Here is a 21,386-nt window from a genome sequence, read left to right on the forward strand (position 1 = left end):
AGAGAAGATGCAAATTTCCCATATCAGGAATAAAAGAGGCAACATCACTACAGAATCTATAGATATTGAAAAAGATAATATGGAAATATTATTAACAACTTTATGCCTATACTTTGGCAACTTTCATTTAATGGAAAAAATTCATTGAAAGACACTACCAAAGCTCACTTGAGAAAAATTGATAACCTAAATAATGCTATGTCTGTTAAAGCAATTGAATTTGTGGTTAAAAATGTTCCCACAATGAAAACCACCAGAGCAGCTGGCTTCACTGGGGAATCCACCAAATATTTAAAGAGGAAATAATACCAATTCAGCACAAACTCTTCCAGAAAATTTAAGAGAATACAACACTTCCCAACTCATTCTATGAGGCCAGCTTTACTGTGATGCCCAAACAAGACAAAGATGTTAAAAGCAAAAAATAAAAACAAACCTACAGATGAATAATTTCCATGAATATAAATGCAAAAATTCTTAGCAATACTTTAACAAATTGAATTCAACAGTACATGAAAAAGATAGTACCTTGTATCCAACTGGTGTTTATTCCAGGAAGGCAAGGTTGGTTAACATTTGCAAATCAATCAATGTAGTTCACCATATTCACAGAATAAAAAAGAAAAGCTCCTAAAAAACAAAAACAAACCTATATGATCATCTCAATAGACATAGAAGCAGCATTTGACAAAATTCAACATCCACTCCTGAGAAAATTTCCCAGCAAATTGGGAATAGAAAGGATTCTAGGTAAGGAAAAGGAATGAAAAGCATCCAGATTAGAAAGGAAGAAGTCAAGCTGTTTTTATTTGCAGGCAACATTATCATCTATGTAGAAAGTCGTCCAAAATTAACTACAACTGATAAGTAAGTTCTGTAAGTTTGCAGTATGCAAGATCAGTGTAGAAAAATCAATTATGTTTCTGTAACTAACAATCAGAAATTGAAGTAAAAAAATACAAAATGGCATAAAAAAATGAAATAGGGATAAAGATAGATGAGATCTGTACACTGAAAACTACAAAACATTGCTGAGAGAAATTAAAGACCTAAATAAAAGGAGATATACCATGTTTATGTATTGTAAGATTCAATATTGTTAAATGTCAGTTCTGCACAAATTGATCTGGTGATTCAGCACAATTCATATCAAAATCCCTGTAGACCCTTTTGCAGAAATGGACATGCTGATTCTAAAATTTATGAAAGAAACCTAGAATGAAAGGGACCTAGAATACCCAAAACAATTTTTTTTAAGATTTTATTTTTTCCTTTTTCTCCCCAAAGCCCCCCAGTACATAGTTGTATACATATTTTCAGTTGTGGGTTCTTCTAGTTGTGGCACGTGGGACAACGCCTCAGCATGGCCTGATGAGTGGCACCATGTCTGCACCCAGGATCCGAACCGGTGAAATCCTGGGCCCCCGAAGCAGAGCAGGTGAACTTAACCACTCAGCCAAGGGGCCAGCCCCCGGAAAACAACTTTGAAAAGACGAACAAAGGAGGAAAACTTATAATACTTGATTTCAAGGATTATTATAAAGCAATAATAACCAAGACAATGTGGAACTGGCATCCAGATATACAAATAGATCAATGGAAAAGTATAGGGATTCCAGAAATAGATCAGAAATATGCAGTCAATTTATTTTTGATGAAGGTATAGAGGTAATTCAGTGGAGAAATCAATCGTTCAATAAATGAGGCTGAAACAAGTAGATATTCATATGTAAATATATTCATATGAAAAACTTTAATCCTTATGTCATATAAAAAGTTTACCACGTAAAGTCTACTCAAAATGGATCATAGACCTAAATGTAAAACTAAAATATAAATGTAAAGACATAAATGTAAAATCTAAAACTACAAAACTTCTGAAAGAAAACCTTTCTAACTTTAGATTAGACAAAAGATTTTTTAGGTACAAAACCCAAATCATGATCCATAACAGAAAAAGCGGTAAATTGGACATCTTCAAGTTTAAGAATTTCTAGTCTTCAAAAGACAAGTCACAGATTGGCAGAAAATATTCGTCAATCACATATCTGATAAAGGACTTATATCCAGAATATACTTTTAAAAGAACTCTCAAAACTTGGAGATGGCCACATAGGAGGCTCCTGAGCTCATCTCCTCCCATGGATACACCAGATCTACAGCTACACATGGAACAGTGCCCTCTACAAGAAATCTGGAAACTAGCTGAGTGACTCCAACACATCAGGCAAATGAGACAAAAGCCACATTGAAACAGATAGAAAGACTGAGACACAATCTTGCTATAACCCCACCGCTGGCACAGCAACGTACAATTGGAAGGGAACTCACAACTCCCAGCTTCTCCTAAAGGAGTGAAGGGGTTCGACCCAACATCTAGCATTCCTATTATTAAGAGTTCCACCTGAGAGACAGGCCCCCAAACACCTGGCTCTGAAAACCAATGGGTCTCGTGTCTACAAAGCACACCAGATTATAGGAAAGAAACAGTTCTTAATGGGCTTGCAAGGACTCACTGAGGCTATACCTCCAGCACTCAGTGCTGAGGTAACAGACAGAAACACCCATCTCTCAGTCTTTCTCTTAAAGAGGCATATTTGCAGCCTGGGGGTCAGGCTCCTAATTTAGCATGCATCTAGGAGCTGACTGTGATCCTGCCCAAGACTGGGGAGGCTGGCAAGCAGCATCTCCACATTTTCCCTCTGTCACCATCTCCCTGAAAGGAGCCTGTGCACATGTCTGGAGCCCTGGCTTTTGTGGCTGCCACTCAGAGGACACACCTCTTGATTGTCTAGCTCTGGAGGCCAGCAGGACTTGCATTTGTGGATCCTGTAGGACTGTAGCAAACAAAGAAACAGTTCTTAATTGGCTACCCACCAGGGCTCAGTGCAGAGGGAGAAGACAGAAGTCCCTAGCTCCCATGTTTCCGTGAAAGAGGTCTATTTGCATACTGTAAAGCTACTCCCTGAGGGTCCAGCTTCCAATCACTCTGTATCTAGATGCTGACTGAGATCTTCCCTTCTGAGGCACTGACAGGTCCTGGCACACCCTCACTACTGGGAGCCAATAAGAACAAAGAAATGGCTTGGGCAATCTCAAAGGTTTGAGAGATAGCCAAGACCTGAGCCTGGGCTGAACAATAAGATTCATCTCCTACATGAGACCACTCTGTGAAGACTGGGAGAGGTGGCTGTTTTATCTAATGCACAGAAACCAACACAGAAAGTCAAGGAGAATGGAGAAACAAAGGAATATGTTCCAAACAAAAGAACAAAAGAAAACTCCAAAATCAAACCTTAATTATTGGTCTGGCCCTGTGGCCAAGTGGTTAAGTTTGTGCGCTCCACTTCAGCAGCCCAGGGTTTTGCCAGTTTGGATCCTGGGCGCGGACATGGCATTGATCATCAGGCCATGCTGAGGCGGCATCCCACATAGCACAACCAGAGACACTCATAACTAGAATATACAATGATGCACTTGGTGGTGGTGGGGGGGAACTTTGGGAAGAAGGAGGGGGAAAAACCATGTTAATTAATCAAAGTTAAGTGATTTACCTGTAGGGACCAGCCCAGTAGCATAGTGGTTAAGTTCATGTGCTGTGCTTTGCTGACCCGGGGTTCATGAGTTCAGATCATCGTTGCAGACCTACACACTGCTCATCAAGCCATGCTGTGGTGGCACCCCACATACAAAATAGAGGAATATGGGTGCAGATGTTAGCTCAGGGACAATCTTCCTCAAGCAAAATGAGGAAGATTGGCAACAGGTGTTAGCTCCAGGCCAATCTTCCTCACCAAAAAAAGAAAAAAAAATCAAAATAATGGTCAGAAAGATGCTCACTGAGGTCAGGAGAGCAATGAATGAATAAACTGAGAATTTCAACAAAGAGATAGAAGACTGAAGAAAGTACTAAGGAGAAATCACCAAGTTGAAGAAGATGGTAATTGTACTGAAAAAGTCAAAAGAGGGGTTCAACAAAAGACTAGGTGAAGTGGAAGAAAGAGTCATTGAACTTAAAGACAAAGCAGTGGAATTGATCCAATCAGAGGGACAAAAAGAAAAAAAAATGAAAAAGAGTGAAGATATCATAGGGGACTTATGGGACACCATCAAGCAGACCAATATTTGCATTATAGGTGTCCCAGAAGGAGAAGAGAAAGACAAAGGGGCAGAAAGCTTATTAAAAGACATAATGACTGAAAAATTCCCTAACCTGGGGAAAGAAATGGACATCCAGATCCAGGAAGTTCAGAGAGTTCCAAATAAGAAGAATCCAAAGAGACCTACACCAAGCTTCATTATAATTAAACTGTCAAGAGTTAAAGACAAAGAGAAAAATTAAAAGCAGCAAGAGAAAAACAACTTATTACATACAAGGAAATTTCTATATTGCTATCAACAAATTTTTCAACAGAAACTTTGCAGGTCAGAAGGGAGTGACATATATTTAAAGTGCTGAAAGAGAAAACTACTAACCAAGAGTATTCTACCTGGCAAACTGTTCTTCAGAATTGAAAGAGAGAGGTGACGTCAGCATCATGTCAGAGTGAGCTGTTCCCTTAGTCTCTCCCCTGTAAGATATGATGAAAAGGACATTATTAACCAACAGACTAAATTCATACAGCACAATAGGATGTTTGAGAGATCCATGCAGCCATACATATGAAGGTGGGGGTCTGGATCCCCAGGAAGCAGTGGAAAGAGGTAAGTGGGTTTCCTCCCTCTCCCCAGCGGCAGTTATCTAGGGCACAGGACCTCTCACAGCAGTTGGCACAGGACTCTGAGGGGAGACGAGGGAACAGTCAGGCCTCAATGGGAATACTTTCGCTCTCGGAGTTGCTTCCCAGCCCATGGGAACGCTCCACGCCAAGATGACTCAGACACCAGGAGGGGACCCCCACCAAGCCGAGCTGCCCAGGTAGGCTGCCAGTGAATACAGAGCAGGATCACACAGGATCACACACACAAAAGAAAGCGCCTCTCCCTTCCCACCTGGCACACCAGCTTGGCCAGCCAGCCAGGGCAGCAGCTCTCTGCCAGAGCACCTGCATCTGTGTGTATGAAGCAGTGGTGGCCAACAGGCAAATGCAGATAGACCCTGTCAGCACAACTTCCAACAGATGGGCACAACTTCCATCGGACTTGGTAGGGTCAGAAAACACAGCTCCTTCCCCCCTCAACCAATGGTGGCAGGGGAATCTGTGACCAGATACTACCACTATGCACCAGCAAACATCCACTCCATCAAACTCCATGAAGAAATACTGTTAATACTCCAGAGAAGGAGGAAAATGACAAGTCTCAAGAAACCAATCCTGAAGTCACAGAAATTTACAGTCTAAAAGACAGAGAATTCCAAATAGTTGTCTTAAAGAAACTCAACTAGTTACAAGAAGACACAGACAGTTCAGTTAACTCAGGAATAAAATCAATGAGCAGAAGGAATTCTTCACAAAAGAGAGTGAATCTCTAAAAACAACAAACAGAAATGCTGGAGATGAAGAACAGAATTGAAAGAGAGATAAAGAGTTTTCTAGATGAGCAAACACTGAAAGAGTTCATTACCACTAGACTGGCTTTATAAGAAATGCTGAAGGGACTTCTTTAAGCTGAAACAAAAGGACACTAACTAGTAACAGGAAAACATATGAATATATAAATCTCACTGGTAAAAGTAAATATATAGTTAAATTCAGAATATTTTAACACTGTAATGGTGGTGGTTAAATCATTTATAAATGTAGTGTGAAGAGTAAAAGACAAAAGTAGTAAAAATAACTATAAGTACAATAGTTTATTAATGGATACACAAGATAAAAAAATGTAAATTGTTACTTCAAAATCATAAAATGTGTGTGTGGGAGAAGAAAAATGTAGAGCTTTAGTATGAATTTGAACTTAAGTTGTTTTTAGCTTAAAATGTATTGTAATAAACATAAGATTTTTTTATAAGCCTCAGTAAGCACAAAGCAAAAACCTATAAACAATAAAAAAGGTAAAGAGAAAGGAGTCTTTTCATACATTATAGAAAATTATCAAATTGACAAAGAGAAGAAGAAAAGATCATAGGAATTACAAAATAGCCAGAAAACAATTAACAAAATGGCAATAATAAGCCTATACCTGTGAATAATTACTTTAAATATAAATGAAGTATATTTTCCAATCAAAAGACATAGAGTGACTAAATGGATGAAAAACCGAGACCCAACTATATTCTGCCTACAAGAGACTCACTCAGCTTTAAGGACACACACAGACTGAAAGTAAAGGCATGGAAAAAGATATTCCATGCAAATAGAAGCCAAAAGAAAGCAGGGGTAGCTACACTTATAACAGACAAAATAGACTTTAAGTTAAAGACCGTAATAAGAGACAAGAACATTATATAATGATGAAGGGGTCATCCAATAAGAGGATCCAACATTTGTAAATATTCATGCACCAAACATAGGAGCACCTAAATATACAAAGTGAAAATTAACAGACTTGAAGGGAGAAATAGACAACAATACAATAATAGTAGGGGACCTCAATACCCCACTTTCAACAAAGGATAGATCACCCAGACATAAAATCAATAAGGAAACATTGGACTTAAACTACATGTTAGACCTAGTGGACTTAAGAGGCATTTACAGAACATTCCATCTAACAGTAGTGGAATACACGTTCTTCTCAAGCTCACATGGAACATTCTCCAGGATAGATTATTCATGAGGACACAAAGCAAGTCTTAATAAGACTTAAGACAATTGCAATCATATCAAGCATCTTTTCTGTCCACAATGGTATAAAAATGGAAATCAATTACAAGAAGGAAAGTGGAAAGTTCAAAAATATGTGAAGGTACAACGTGGTACTGAACAACCAATGGATCAAAAAGGAAATCAAAAGAGAAATAAAAAGTATCTCGAGACAAATGAAAATGGAAATACAGCATACTAAAACTTAGAGGAAGCAGCAAAAGCAGTTCTAAGAAGAACGTTCATAGCAATAAATATCTGTAATAAGAAAAAGTAAAGAGCTCAAATACATAACTATACCAGAAAAAAAGCCTAAGCTCAAAGTTAGCAGAAGGAAGGAAATAACAAAGATCAGTAGAAATAAATGAAATAGAGGCTAAAAAAACAATATAAAAGATCAATGAGACTAAGAAGTGGTTTTTTGAAAAGACAAACAAAATAGACAAGCCTTTGACTAGACTTATCAATAAAAAGAGAGAGGACTCAAATAAAATTAGAAATGCAAAAGGAGACATTATGACTGATACCACAGAAATACAAAAGATCATAAGAGACTTCTCTGAAGAATTATATGGCAACAAATTGGACAACCTAGAAGAAATGGATAACCTTCTAATATCATACAACCTTCCAAGACTGAATCATGAAGAAACAGAAAACTTGAACTGAATTACTAATAAGGAAATTGAATCAGTAATGAAAAATCTCCCAACAAAGAAAATCCAGGGATCAGATGGCTTCTCTATTGAATTCTACCAGACATTTAAAGAAGAATTAATGCTAATCCTTCTCAAAGTCTTCCAAAAAATATAAGAGGAAGGAATGCTTCCAGACTTGTTTTATGAGGCCAGCATTACCCTGATATTAAAACTCGACAGGGACACCACAAGAAAAGAAAATTATCAGGGCCAATATCCTTGATGAACATAGATGCAAAAATCCTCAACAAAATATCAGCAATCTAAATTCAACAATATATTAAAAGGATCATACACTATGATCAAGTGGGATTTATTCCAGGGATGCAAGGATGGTTCAACATCCACAAATCAATTAATGTGACATACAACATTAACAAAATGAAGGATAAAAATCATATGATCATCTCAATAGATGCAGAAAAAGCATTTGACAAAATTCAATATCCATTTATGATAAAAAGCTTTCAACAAAATGATTATAGAGGGAATGTACTTCAACATAATAAAGGCCATGTGTGACAAGCCCATAGCTAACATCATATTCAATGGTGAAAAGCTGAGAGCTTTTTTTCTAAGATTAGGAACAAGATAAGGATGCCCACTATTGCCACTTTTATTCAACATAGTACTGGAAGTCCTAGCCAGAGCAATTAGGCAAGAAAAAGAAGTAAAAGGCATCCAAATTAGAAAGAAAGAAGTAAAACTGACTCTATTTGCAGGTGACATGACATTATACATAGAAAACCCTAAAGACTCCACCAAAAAACTGTTAGAACTAATCAACAAATTCAATAAAGTTGTGGGATATAAAATCAATATACAAAAATTAGTCGTAGTTCTCTACACTAACAACAAACTATCAGAGAAATTTAGAAAACAATCCCATTTACAATTGAATCACAAAGAATAAAATACCAGGGCAGGCTCAGTAGCATAGTCGTTAAGTTCGTGTGCTCTGCTTTGGCAGCCTGGGGTTCACAGGTTCAGATCTCAGGCATGGACCTACACACTGCTCATCAAACCATGCTGTGGTGGCATCCCACATACAAAATAGAGGAATATTGGCAAAAGATGTTAGCTCAGGGCCAATGTTCCTCATACACACACACACACACACACACACACAAAGAATAAAATAGGTGCGAATAAATATAACCAAGGAGGTGAAAAAAATCTGTATAGTGAAAAGTATAAGACATTCATGAAAGTAATTGACTAAGACTCAAATAAATGGAATTTCTGTGCTCATGGACTGGAAGAATTAATATTATTAAAATATCCATACTATCAAGGCAATCTACAGATTCAATGCAATCTCTATCAAAATTCCAATGACATTTTTTCACAGAAATAGAAAAAACAATTCTAAAATTTATACAGAACCACAAAAGACCCTAAATAGCCAAAGTAATATTGAGAAAGAAGAACTAAATGGGAGATATCACACTTCCTGATTTTAAACAGTATTACAAAGCTACAGTAATCAAAACAGTAAGATATTGGCATAAAAACAGACACATAGGTCAGTGCAACAGAATAGAGAGCCCAGCAATAAACCCATGCACCTATGGTTAATTTATGACAAAGTGGTTAAGTTTATACAATGGGGAAATGATAGTCTCTTCAATAAATGGTGTTGGGAAAACTGGACAGCCACATGCAAAAGAATGAAACTGGACCCCCATTTTACACCATACACAAAAATAGACTCAAAATGAGTTAAAGATTTGAATGTAAGACCTGAAACCATAAAAATCCTAGAAGAAAAGATAGGGGATAAGCTCCTTCACATTGGTCTTTTTTGGTTTTTGACATCAAAAACAAAGGCAACAAGAGCAAAAATAAACAAGTGGGATTACATCAAACTACAAAGCTTTTCCATAGCAAAGGAAACCATCAGCAAAATGAAAAGGTAACTTACAAAATGGGAGAAAACATTCGCAAATCATATATCTGATAAGGGATTAATATCCAAAATATATAAAGAACTTAAACAACTCAGTAGAAAAAAAAAACGATCCAGTTTAAAAAATGGAGAGAGGAAGTGAATAAGCGTTTTTCCAAAGAAGACACACAAATTGCCAACAGGTAATGAAAAGATGCTCAACATCACTAATCATTAGGGAAATGAAAATCAAAACCACAATGAGATATTACCTCACACCTATTATCAAAAAGACAAGAAACAAGTTTTGGCGAGGATGTGGAGAAAAGGGAACTCTCGTGTGCTGTTGGTGGGAATGTAAACTGATGCAGCTGCTATGGAAAACAGTATAGCAGTTCCTCAAAAAACTAAAAATAGAACTACCATATGATCTAGCAATTCTACTTCTGGGTATATATCTGAAGGCAACAAAATCACCATCTTGAGATATCTACACACCTGTATTCATTGCAGCATTACTTCTGGTAGTCAAGACATGGAAACAACTTGAGTGTTCATTAATGGATGAATGGATAAAGAAAATGTGATGTGTGTATATACAATGGAATATTTTTCAGCCATAAAAAAAGAAAGAAATCCTGCCATTTGTGACAACATGGATGGACCTTGAGGGCATTATGCTAAGTGAAATGTCAGATAGAGAAAGACAAATACTTTATGATCTCACTTATATGTGGAATCTGAGAAAAATGAACTCATAGAAACAGAGAAGACATTGCTGGATGCCAGAGGTAGGGGTAGCAGGTGGGAGAAGTGGGTGAAGGTAGTCAAAAGGTGCAAACTTCCAGTGAAAAGATAAATAAGTTCTGCGGATATGATGTACAATACGGTGACTATAGTTACCAGTACTCTATTGTATATTTGAAAGTTGCTTAGAGAGCAGATCTTAAAAGTTCTCATCACAAGAAAAAAATTTGTGACTTTGTGAGGTGATGAATGTTAGCTAAACTTATTTTGGTAATCAAGTTTCAATATCTACATATATCAAATCATTATGTTGTATACCTTAACTTTATACAATATTATATGTTGACCACATCTCAGTAAAACTCAGGGGAAAAAACTCTCAAAACTTAATAATAAGAAAATAAACAAGAACCAGCCTGATGGCCTAGTGGTTAAAGTTTGGGGTGCTCCTCTTTAGGGGACCATGTGTGGTTCCTGGGCATGGAATCACACCACTTGTCTGTCAATAGCCATGCTGTGGTGGTGGCTCACGTGGAAGAACTAGAAGGACTTTCAACTAGAATATACAACTATGTAATTGGGCTTTGGGGAGAAAAAAAAAAGGGAGATGTCAGCTCATCTCCAGCTCATTCCCAGCAAGAAAAGAAAAGAAAAGAAACAACTCAATTTAAAAAGACTTGTTTGGGGCAAAAGATATGAACAGACACAGTACCGACGAATATACAGGATGTCAAATAGCATCTGAAAGGATACTCAACATCATTAGTAGGAAAATGCAAATTAAAACCACAGTGAGATATAATACACCTATTAGAATGGCTAAAATTAAAAATTCTCATCATACCAAGTGTTGGTGAGGATGTGGCACAGCTGGAATTCCCATACACTGACAATAGGAATATAAAATTATACAACCTCTTTGGAGAACAATTTGGCACTTTCGTAAAAAGTTACACAGACACCTCCCTTATGACCTAGGTGTTCCACTCCTTGGTATTTACTCAAGAAAAATGAAAGCATATGTCCCTACCAAGACCTGAATACAAATGTTCAAAGCAGCTTTATTTGTAAGAGCCCCAAAGTAGAAACAATCCAAATTCTGTTAACAGACGAATGAATTAAAATATTGTGTTACATCTGTATAATAGACTGCTACTGAGCAATTAAAAGGAGTGAACTACTGATATATACTGTAATGTGGATGAAGTTCACAAAAAGAAAAAATACAATGAAAGAAGCTGGACAAAAAAAGAAAAAGTTCATACTGTATGATTCCACTTGTATGGAATTCTAGAAACTTCAAACTAATCTATAGTGACAGCAAGGAGATCAGAGGTTGCTTGGCATGCAGGAGTGGGGCAGCCAGGAAGGAGGGATTGCCAAGGGGCATGTGGAAACTTTTGGGGGTGATGGATAAATTCACTATCTTGACAGTGGTGTTGGTTTTACAGATATATATGTCTTTATGTCAAAACTTATCAAATGATGTACTTTAAATATGTTAAACCTATGCTACGTTAATTATACTGAGTAAAACTTTAAAAAAAGAGTAGGGAGAAAAAACCATTAGGGAATAGGGCAGGAAAGGTTCTTAAATTCTCTTTAATCTTACTTGTTTTTCTCTTCCCTTGCCCTTGCAGTTGTGCTCATTTAGTTTCCTTTAGAAGACTGGGGGCTATGTTAAGGAAAATAAAAAATACGTAATAACTAAATGCTGATGAGGTTGTAGTAAAATTATTACATTCTCACCCTACACGTGGTGACATAAAATGGTATAGCATCTCTGCAAAACGAAATGACAATCATATCAAAAACCTTTTAAATATGTTTATATTCTTTGATCCACTAATTCCACTTCCAGAAATTTATACTAAGGAAATAATATTTTAAAAATGAAAGGCTCAGTGTGAAGTATTTTAAATGGCAGGGGAAAAAATATAAAATGTGTAATAGCAAGGGAATGATTAGGTCATTTTTGTTATGTCCACAAAAAGAATGCAAAACAATTATATGTAGTATCATAAGAAATGCTTATGAGGTATTATGCTCAAAATCAGAATAGGGGCTGGCCCAGCAGCATAGTGGTTAAGTTCACCCACTCTACTTTGGCAGCTGGGCTTCTCGGGTTCGGATCCGGGGTATGGGCCTACATACCCCTCATCAAGCCGTGCTGTGGCAGCATCCCATATACAAAACAGAGGAAGATTGGCACAGATGTTAGCTCAGCAACAATCTTCCTCAAGCAAAAAGAGGAAGATTGACAACAGATGTCAGCTCAGGGCTGGTCTTCCTCAACCAAAAAAAAATCAGAATATAAAATATAACGTGATTTCTACTCTGTCAATACAATTAGTTGAAAACTATGTTTACAGATGGGAAAGGTTCTAGAGAAATGAAAATGGTTTATTTGTTAGGGTGTCAGGATTTAGAATGAATTTTCACTTATAGTTCCACTTGTATTGGTATAGTGTGGCTTCTTTAATAAAGAATAAAATAAGAAAGACAGTTAAAACAAACCAGTGAATGTGTCTTACTGTGTGGTTCCCATAGGTGCAATGCTGAGATTTTTAAGCAGATTACAAGATACAAAAATGGTTGAACATAGCCATTTACCTCCTGTCTACCAATAGTGCACTAAAATGACAGTAAAATAATGTTTTTAAAGACATAAACATATACGGACAAAGATGATGGAGGGGAGAAAATAAAATTTTGAGAGCTATAAAGCACATGAAGAAAGGAGAATCATAAGGTGGACGTTGAGAAAGCTGAGAAGCAGCATGGTTTCCACTGCGGGAATTTTGGGGAAATCTTATACCCAGAAGAGTGTAAATTGCCAGCACCAGCTCCCAGAACATGGGCAGCAGCCAAGAGTGACAAAACTCTTCTCTGGGGAATCTGACCAGCTCGTGAGAAAACCTAAAGACAACCATACAGAGAAGATCGGGCAGCAGGTCAAACCATGTGCACAGAGCTTACGATGAACATGTCATGTTTCATTTTTATGTTATATATGAGCAGACTGTCAAGCATCATCAGTCATTTAGGAAAAACATCCAAAAAATAGGAGAACACAAAGTGAAGGAGAGAGAAGGAATCAAATAAGTCAAGAAAACTTCTCCAAAGAGAAAAACATGAGTTTCCAGATTGAAAAGACGAATTGAATATCCGGCACAGTGGATGAAAATAGACTCTCAACACTACACATAATTTTGAAAATTTTAGTGCACAAAGAAAAGATTGTACAGGCATCCATAAAGAAGAAAAAGTGGCCTGTATACAAATAATCAGTTTCTCAGATGCACCAGCCTCATTTCAAACACTTAATAGCCACGTGTAGCTAATGACTACTGTACTGGACAGCACAGATTACGAATATTTCCATCACTGCAGAATGTTCTATTGGACAGCACTGCTCTAAGTATTTCTGCTCCTGACTTATAGTAAGACTTGCCTTTTTTGAAATTATATTTCCCACATACTTTCCTGTCGGCCACTTTTCCTTGATTACACTTTGTTTTGTTGTAAGATGAATCCATATTTCCTTTTTAAGGTGTACATGTATCAACATCATTGTCTTTGTTTTGTTTTACAGTTGTTTTTTCAACAATGATATTTGAGACTATTACAAATCAAGATCTGCCTGTGATCAAGTGCGTTTTAATCAATCACAAGAACAATGACTCCTCAGTGGGGATATCATCATCATATCCCACGGTAAAGTAATATTAAAATTACAACTTTAGCTATTTTCTCTAGAGACCATACTGTGTAAGCTACTGAGACCTACCATGGCAATGTGGGCTTTTCTTTTTCTGTATTTAAGTATATTATGTCCTCATATCTGGTGCAGACGGGCCTTTATACCCCTTGCTACCTGGCACGCCATTCCATCAAGAGTCATGTTCTCTTTGGGTTTGGATTCAGGAAGGACACTGGTACTCAGCATGAATAAGTAACAGAGTTTCCCTTTCTCCTTCAAGAGAATCCAGCCTTCTCTCTCAAACCTGAGTCTCTAACTTCCAACTGCTTCCTGGATATAGATAAATAGATTTTCCATTTGCTCATTGAAATACACCTATGTAATTTATTTCATTTCTATTTCCCCAAACCTGCTCCTATTCTTGCAGGAATTAATTTCTATTTATGGCCCTGTCTAGTTCCCAGGCTTGAAAGCCACATCTCAGTGTCATTTTGGACTACTTCCTCTCCCTTGTTTTCATACTCGGTCAGTTACCAAGTCTTGTCAATTTCACCTTTAATAGTTCTCATGTAATCACCTTATATTCTCTAGTCTCACTGCCACTTCCCTAGTTCAAGCCCTCATTAACTAGTTCATAATCACAATAATATCATAAGTTCATCTCACATAGGGCTGCCTGACTATTCTTCCCGAGGCACAGCTACATCCTTTACTGCCTGGCTTGGAACCTACAGTGACTTCCCATTACTTAAACTGACATACAAATTGCTCCCAAATCTGCCTCTAACTCCTTCGAGTTCCAACTTGTTTTTCTTTACTCTTCTCCTTCATGCTACTCATCTAACAGAACCTAGCTATTTACTCAAATACAGGAAACTTAAATGATAGAGAACTGAAAATATTAGAAGTCTACATACAACAAAAAGTAAACATAAATTAGCCAATTCTGTGGACGTTTCCAGTTTAGGATTTGTACAAATATATAGTCATTCTGTTTTCTTTTACTAAGTATAATACATAAACACATGACACGGTGCCTTGGACCAGCGCCCCCCCCCAAAAAAAAATCAGAGATATTGAAAATATTCTCAACATTTAAAAACAGTGTGAAATAGGTTTTAATAACAATATTCTACATGAATATAAAACTTCAATTTAATACGTGATTTTTTTTATGCCAGAAGCATGGTTGGTTTTAATTTTTTAACAGATATTGGTATCATAACACGTTGGCTTATTAATAATTAAGGCATTTTGCTTACACAGTATTTCAGTGTGGACAAAAAATTTTAGTATTATTTGCTAATATGTTTTAAACTTTTAGCATCTTTTCAATGTAAGAAAATAACTGCACGCCTTTAAGTGTTTTCTTATAAAACACAATCTTAAAAAAGTTACTGAAGATTGGCCTCGCTTCCTAGCATTGAGCCCTGCATTACTTTTTCATGTAGTATGAATTATTTTCTTATGTGATATTCAGGATTGTATTAAGACCAAGCAGTTCTTTTTTTTTTTAAAGACTGGCACCTGCGCTAACAACTGTTGCCAATCTTTTTTTTTCTGCTTTTATCCCCAAATTCCCCCAGTACATAGTTGTATATTTTAGTTGTGAGTCCTTCTAGTTGTGGCATGTGGGACACCACCTCAGCATGGCCTGATGAGCGGTGCCATGTCCGCACCCAGGATCCGAACCAGTGAACCCCTGGGCCGCCAAAGCAGAGCTCGCGAACTCAAGCACTCAGCCAGGGGGCCAACCCCAACCAGCAGTTCTTAAACAGCATGAAACAGACAACGCAAACGAATCCTAACGCTACACGTGTGAGCTGTCTTCGTAGCATGCCTTCACCTTCCTGAAGTTGAAGCTACTCCTTTTGGATATTTTCCCACTTCAGTGTAAAGTGGGTTGTTAGGTTGTCAGTAGCTTTTTAAAAAATTGGTTTTTATTTCTTCTATAGTTCACAGTTCTCCAATGAGACATCTTTCTAGAAATCCTATAGTTCAGGGCTGTTGTGAATAACGAAGCACTCTGGAGTAGACTAAACTTGTCAATGTAACTCTAATAAACAAGCAACTACATCTTTAGTTATATTACCAGTATATCCTGAACCAAAACAAGATGGTTTTACTGTTTTCACAATCCACTTAATTATTGTTTAAAATCTGAATATTTCCATCATCTGTCATTTCTATTTGAAGATTAAGATAGCGTGTGCTGGGTTTCTCCTCTGCAAAGTTACTATTTTTCCTTTGTAATTAACAAGTGTTTGGGGGGAGATGCAAATATCCTGTTTCTCCTCCAATTTTCAGCTAACTGATTTTAGCATCCATTGGCAGATCTTACCTTCAACAATCGTTACTACGGTGTTTGCCTAATGGTGATTTTATTTTTCCCTGATTCCCTCTACATTTATTAATTGGAATTCTCTGTGAGGAAGAGCTATCCCTTCTCTCCATTTTATTTATTTATTCAGTTATTTATTTATATCAGTATGGACTCATAGCTATTTATTTTATTCTATGGGTTATAACCCAAAACTATCATTTTTATTTTGTTGCTCAAATTTTTCCAGCTGTGGCCATTGGGAGCTGCTTCAGGTCAGCTCCAGGGTCCTTTCAGCATGTCCCTATCTTTTTTCAAGCACTTCCTTACTTTCTGGCACTACATCATAGGTGGTTTTGTATTTTTCCTTCCTCAGCCTTGGAGTTAACCACTTATCCATGGAACACTGGTTTCTTGGAGAATAGCATTTAGAAACCAAGATCTGAGGGCTTGAGTGTGCTTGTTGCCACTGGGATGCCATTTCTTCTAAGCCATTTCAGCAGGCAGAGCTAGGAAATGTATTCATGTTTACTAACCAACCCCTCCACTGTATTTATCTCTCTCTCTCATCTCTATATCTATAATCCATCTATCTATCTATCATCTATCATCACCATAAGTTCATGCTGATAATTCTGATTTCAATTCAGCATGAAAGTGTTCATTGTAGCTTTCTCTCTTTCCTTACTTGTGCTTCTCTCTCTGATGGTAAGAAATCTGGCTTTCAATATCTATAGTAACTCACTTATTTATTCATCTTAGTCCATAAATAAACTAGTTTCAGAATTGCTAACCCATATCCCAGTGAGAAAAAGATTTACTAACTAGAGTACAGTATTTGCATGCAATTCTTTTTATCTTTAGCCTTATAGTATCCAAAGTATTATTTTCCAAAGCTACTTAGGTTAGTTCTTTTCTTTCCCACTCCTTTCACTATGGTTAGGTTATTTATTTGTAACACAATTAAGTTCATTTGGTTTGTAGTCCATTTTGAGTTTCCCCCATATCTTAGTTTTAATTAATTAATTCTTGTTTGTTTTTTCATGAGGAAGATTAGCCCTGAGCTGACATCTGTTGCCAATCTTCCTTTTGCTTAAGGAATATTGTCACTGAGCCAAGATCTGTGCCAGTCTTCCTCTATTTTATGTGGCATGCTGCCACAGCATGGCTTGATGAGGAGTGGTAGGTGCAAACCCAGGATCTGAACTTGTGTACCCTGGGCTGCCAAAGTGGGGTGCATGAACTTAACCACTACGCCACTGGGCCAGTCCCAATTAATTATTTAGTTTTTGAGTGTGTCCTATGATTATGGTCCTAAAAGCCAAAGCTATATAAAAAGATACAGTCAAAAAAGTATCACTCCCTCCTCATCCCTGCTACCAAGTTTCCATCCTTTTCCCACTTACCTCCTATAATTAACCAGTCCCTTTAAATTTTTGATATTATTCTTGTATTTCTTGTGCAAAAATGAGCAGATTCATGTGTATTTTCTTTTTCTTTCTTTTTTTTTTTTGAGGAAGATTAGCCCTGAGCTAACTACTGTCAGTCCTCCTCTTTTTGCTGAGGAAGCCTGGCCCTGAGCTAATATCCGTGCCCATCTTCCTCTGCTTTACATGTGGGATGCCTACCACAGCATGGCGTGCCAAGCGGTGCCATGTCCACACCCGGGATCCGAACCGGTGAACCCCAGGCCGCCAAGAAGCAGAATGTGCAACTTAACCACTGCACCACTGGGCCGGCCCTCATGTGTATTTTCTTAACCCACTTCTTTCTCACATGAAGTGTACCACAATTGAAAGTAGATACTTTTTGCACTTAGCTTTCTTCACTTGACAGCATATCCAGGAAATCACTCCAAATCAGTTCATAGAGATTGTCCTCATTCTTCTTTACAGCTGCATAGTACTCCATTGTGTGGATGTACCATAGTTTGTTCAACCATTCTCCTGTGCAGGAGCCTTTAGGTGGTTTCAATATTTTGCAATTACAAATGATGCTGCAATTAATTGTTGGAGGTATAGTCCTTGAATTGGGATTCCCAGCTCCAAGGGTGAGTGCATATGTAGTTTTATCAGATGTTGCCAGATTCCCCTCAAGAAGGGTTGCACCAGTTTGTATTCACTAGCAATGTATGCGAGTAGCTGTTTCCTCCCAGCCTCACCAACAAAGTGTGTTGTTATACTTTAAAATTTTGCCAGTTGAAAGATAAGAAGAGATATCTCAGTGTTGTTTTATGTTTTTCTAATTATAACTGAGTTTGAATATTTTCTCATATATTTGAGTGCCATTCTTGATATCTTTTTTTGTCAATTGCCTATTCATTTCTTTTTCCCATGTTTCTACAGTGTTTTGGTCCTGTGTCCCTCAATCTAAAAGAATATATATTAAGGATATTAACTCTTTGCCTGTAATATAGATTGCAAATATTTTCTTGTAGTATATTGCAAATATTTTCTGTGAATATTTTGTAATATGTGTTGCAACTATTTCCTTCTTTTTACTGTATTCTATGCCCATCTTTTAAGATTCAGCTCAATTGCTGGACTTCAGGAAAGCATCCCCATCCCCACAATCTCAGCTTGGAAATCACTTCTCCCTCCTCTGAAGTTCCAGAGCACTTAAACTCTCCTTTCAAGATAGTTTGTATCTTTTTTATGGGGCACATCATATGTCACCTTATGTTTTGGTTACTTCTTCCTACTAGACTCAAAACTCTTTAAGGACAAGATCAGTGTCTTTTCTTTCTAGTCCGTGGTATGCAGCAGATGGTCTAGCAATAACCAGATGTTGACCAAATGAACTCATCAGATGCTAACTGAATAAATGAACAAGTAAAACCAGAAATACGGCTTATGATCAGTAGCAGAAGAGCGATCCTGCTCTTCGTCTGAAGAAACTTGTGTGCATGTGCATACGCATGTGCGTGTGCTATGCCACATGTCAGAGGGGGCAGGAGGTGAGGGGTTTAGCAGCAGAAGTTGCCACCACACCCTCCTCTCAATATGTTTCAATTATTTAAAGCAGGCAAGGAGTGCGGTGGTGGCAATGAGTCTATGGGGATATACGCCCAGAAAATATTTTGGTTTTTAAATTTCCTCTAACATGGATACCAATTTACTATTACTATGTAGATTCTTATCTACATACCAATAACCACAAAAACATGAATTTTATGATGACTGTCTGTATATTAGTTTGCTAGAGCTGCCATAACAAAGTGTCACAGACGGGGTGACTTAAACAACGGAAACTTGTTGTCTCGCAGTTTTGGAGGCTGGAGACCTGAAACCTAGATGTTGGCAGGGCTTGTTGCCTCTGAGGGTGTGAGGGAAGGATCTGTGCCAGGCTTTCTCCTTGGCTTGTGGAGGGCCATCTCCATGTTCACATGGTGTTCTCCCAGTGTGCGTGTCTTTTCCAAATTTCCCCTTCTTACAAGGGCGCCACCTATATGGGATTAGAGCCCACCCTAATGGCCTCATTTTAACTTGATTACCTATCTCCAAATAAGGCCCCATTCTGAGGTACTGGGGGGTTAGGATTTCAACATATGAATTTTGGGGGGGGCAAAATTCAACCCATAGCAGTCTGTAAATCATTTTTGAAATGCAGCCTAATGTTATCTATCTTTTCTTTAGAGAATTATTGTTAATAGGCTTTTCAGTCAGCAGTATGTTCTCAATGGGTTATGACATGCTTGGGTGTCATGTGCAGTATATCAACATGTATATATTTAATAAAATTTCCAGCTAAGAAAAGGATGCGTTGAACCTGCACTTGCAGTAAATTCACATTGTTTCATCTACAACGTAGGTGTCAGAATCCCCGGAAGACCTGGGATGTGCCTTGCGGCCTGAGAGCACAGAGGCAGTCTACAAAGCAGCCACCGTGGAAGTGGCCACATCTGCCTCCATCACACTGCAAGTGCTGGTCAACACCCCGGGGAACATTTCCTGTCTCTGGGTCTTTAAACACAGCTCCCTGAACTGCCAGCCACACTTTGATTTGCAAAACAGGTAAGGAGTGTGGGTATGTATTTGTGTGTGTGCGTGTGTGTGCGCAACCACGGGATTTGGGGAGAAATACTTTATTGCCATAAAATGTGCATCATTTGGAGGTTTTTTTTCAAAGTTCTGTCCATGTTCATCATGAGTCTTACCTCCAGGGCAATAATGAACCAAAAATGTAGTTAGGGTATGAATACATGACATTATATATTTGTCAAAACCCATAGGATGTGCAATGCAAAAATGTAAACCGTCGACTTAAATTAATATCAATATTGGTTCATCAATTGCAACAAATACACCACACCTGTGCAAGATGTTACTAATCGGGAAAACACTGTGTGTGTGGGGGGGGCGGGGGCGAAGGGCATATATGAGATCTCTCTGTACCTTCTGTCCAATTTTTCTATAAATCTAAAATTGCTCTAAAAAATAAAGCCTATGAATTAAAAAAATTATCTATAGATATGTAGACACAGGTGGGGCCTAAGAAAGCAGTGAGTGGCTGGCAAAATGTAAAACAAATAGTGAAAAGAAGATTTGAGATTTTTAAGATGTCTTGTTTTGTAACTGGATTTTGTCTTAAAGTTGAAAAGTTAGAAAGTTTTCATTACCTTCTAGGTAAAGTAGCAAGAAGCTCCCTGGTTAAAGTATGATTAAGAAGCTTCTTTCCGGGAACTGCCTAGGGAAAGAACATTTGGTTTTATCTATTTAGTTTCAAGTACAATGAACAGAATTGCAATAAAATGCAATAAAATTTATAAAAAAATAAAATAGAATTGCCATAAAATATTTTAGTAAGAAATTGATCTGTGTGTGACAAACGTGAGTCTCACAATCCAGAAAAATATCTTAGCCAAGATTTGTGGATTAACGTCCAGGCCTGTATCTAATTCTGTGCGGATTGCTGCCCTCTGCTGTGCTTGTCCTCTCGCTGAGACCACATAGGGGCAGGAAGCGAGGGGCACAGGCCATTCAAATGCCCACTTAAGGATTCTAAGGCCGCCAGTTCTCGCTAATTCCGGGGGGCGTTCTGGTGCCTCATAGCTGTAGGAGAGGCGTCGTCTTTCCAGGAACAGTGCAGTAAGTGGCATCCAGATGGCCTAAGGGGGTGCCGTGTTGCTTGACTGAGGTATGAGGGAACATCTCTGTGACTGACTTGTCCCAAGTATCTGTATTTGTTCCTTTAAGGTCAAACAAATGGGTAAGTAATTTTCAGGACAATGACTATAATTCTGAAGTTTGGTTCTAAATCTTGGAACACATTCATTTTCCTTTCC

At 37.7% G+C, this 21,386-nt stretch overlaps 1 protein-coding gene across 1 annotated transcript in view; it reads left to right on the forward strand.

The window, feature by feature from the left end:
* FLT3 (fms related receptor tyrosine kinase 3) overlaps nt 1-21,386 on the forward strand; it is a 78,012-nt gene that overhangs the window by 12,100 nt on the left and 44,526 nt on the right. The window contains exons 2-3 of the mRNA XM_046664717.1: nt 13,675-13,796; nt 19,913-20,115. Of these exons, the coding sequence (XP_046520673.1) occupies nt 13,675-13,796; nt 19,913-20,115 (325 nt within the window). The remainder of the gene's footprint in view (nt 1-13,674; nt 13,797-19,912; nt 20,116-21,386) is intronic.

The sequence above is a fragment of the Equus quagga genome, chromosome 6, assembly GCF_021613505.1.
Source record: "Equus quagga isolate Etosha38 chromosome 6, UCLA_HA_Equagga_1.0, whole genome shotgun sequence".
Classification (NCBI taxonomy): Eukaryota; Metazoa; Chordata; class Mammalia; order Perissodactyla; family Equidae; genus Equus; species Equus quagga.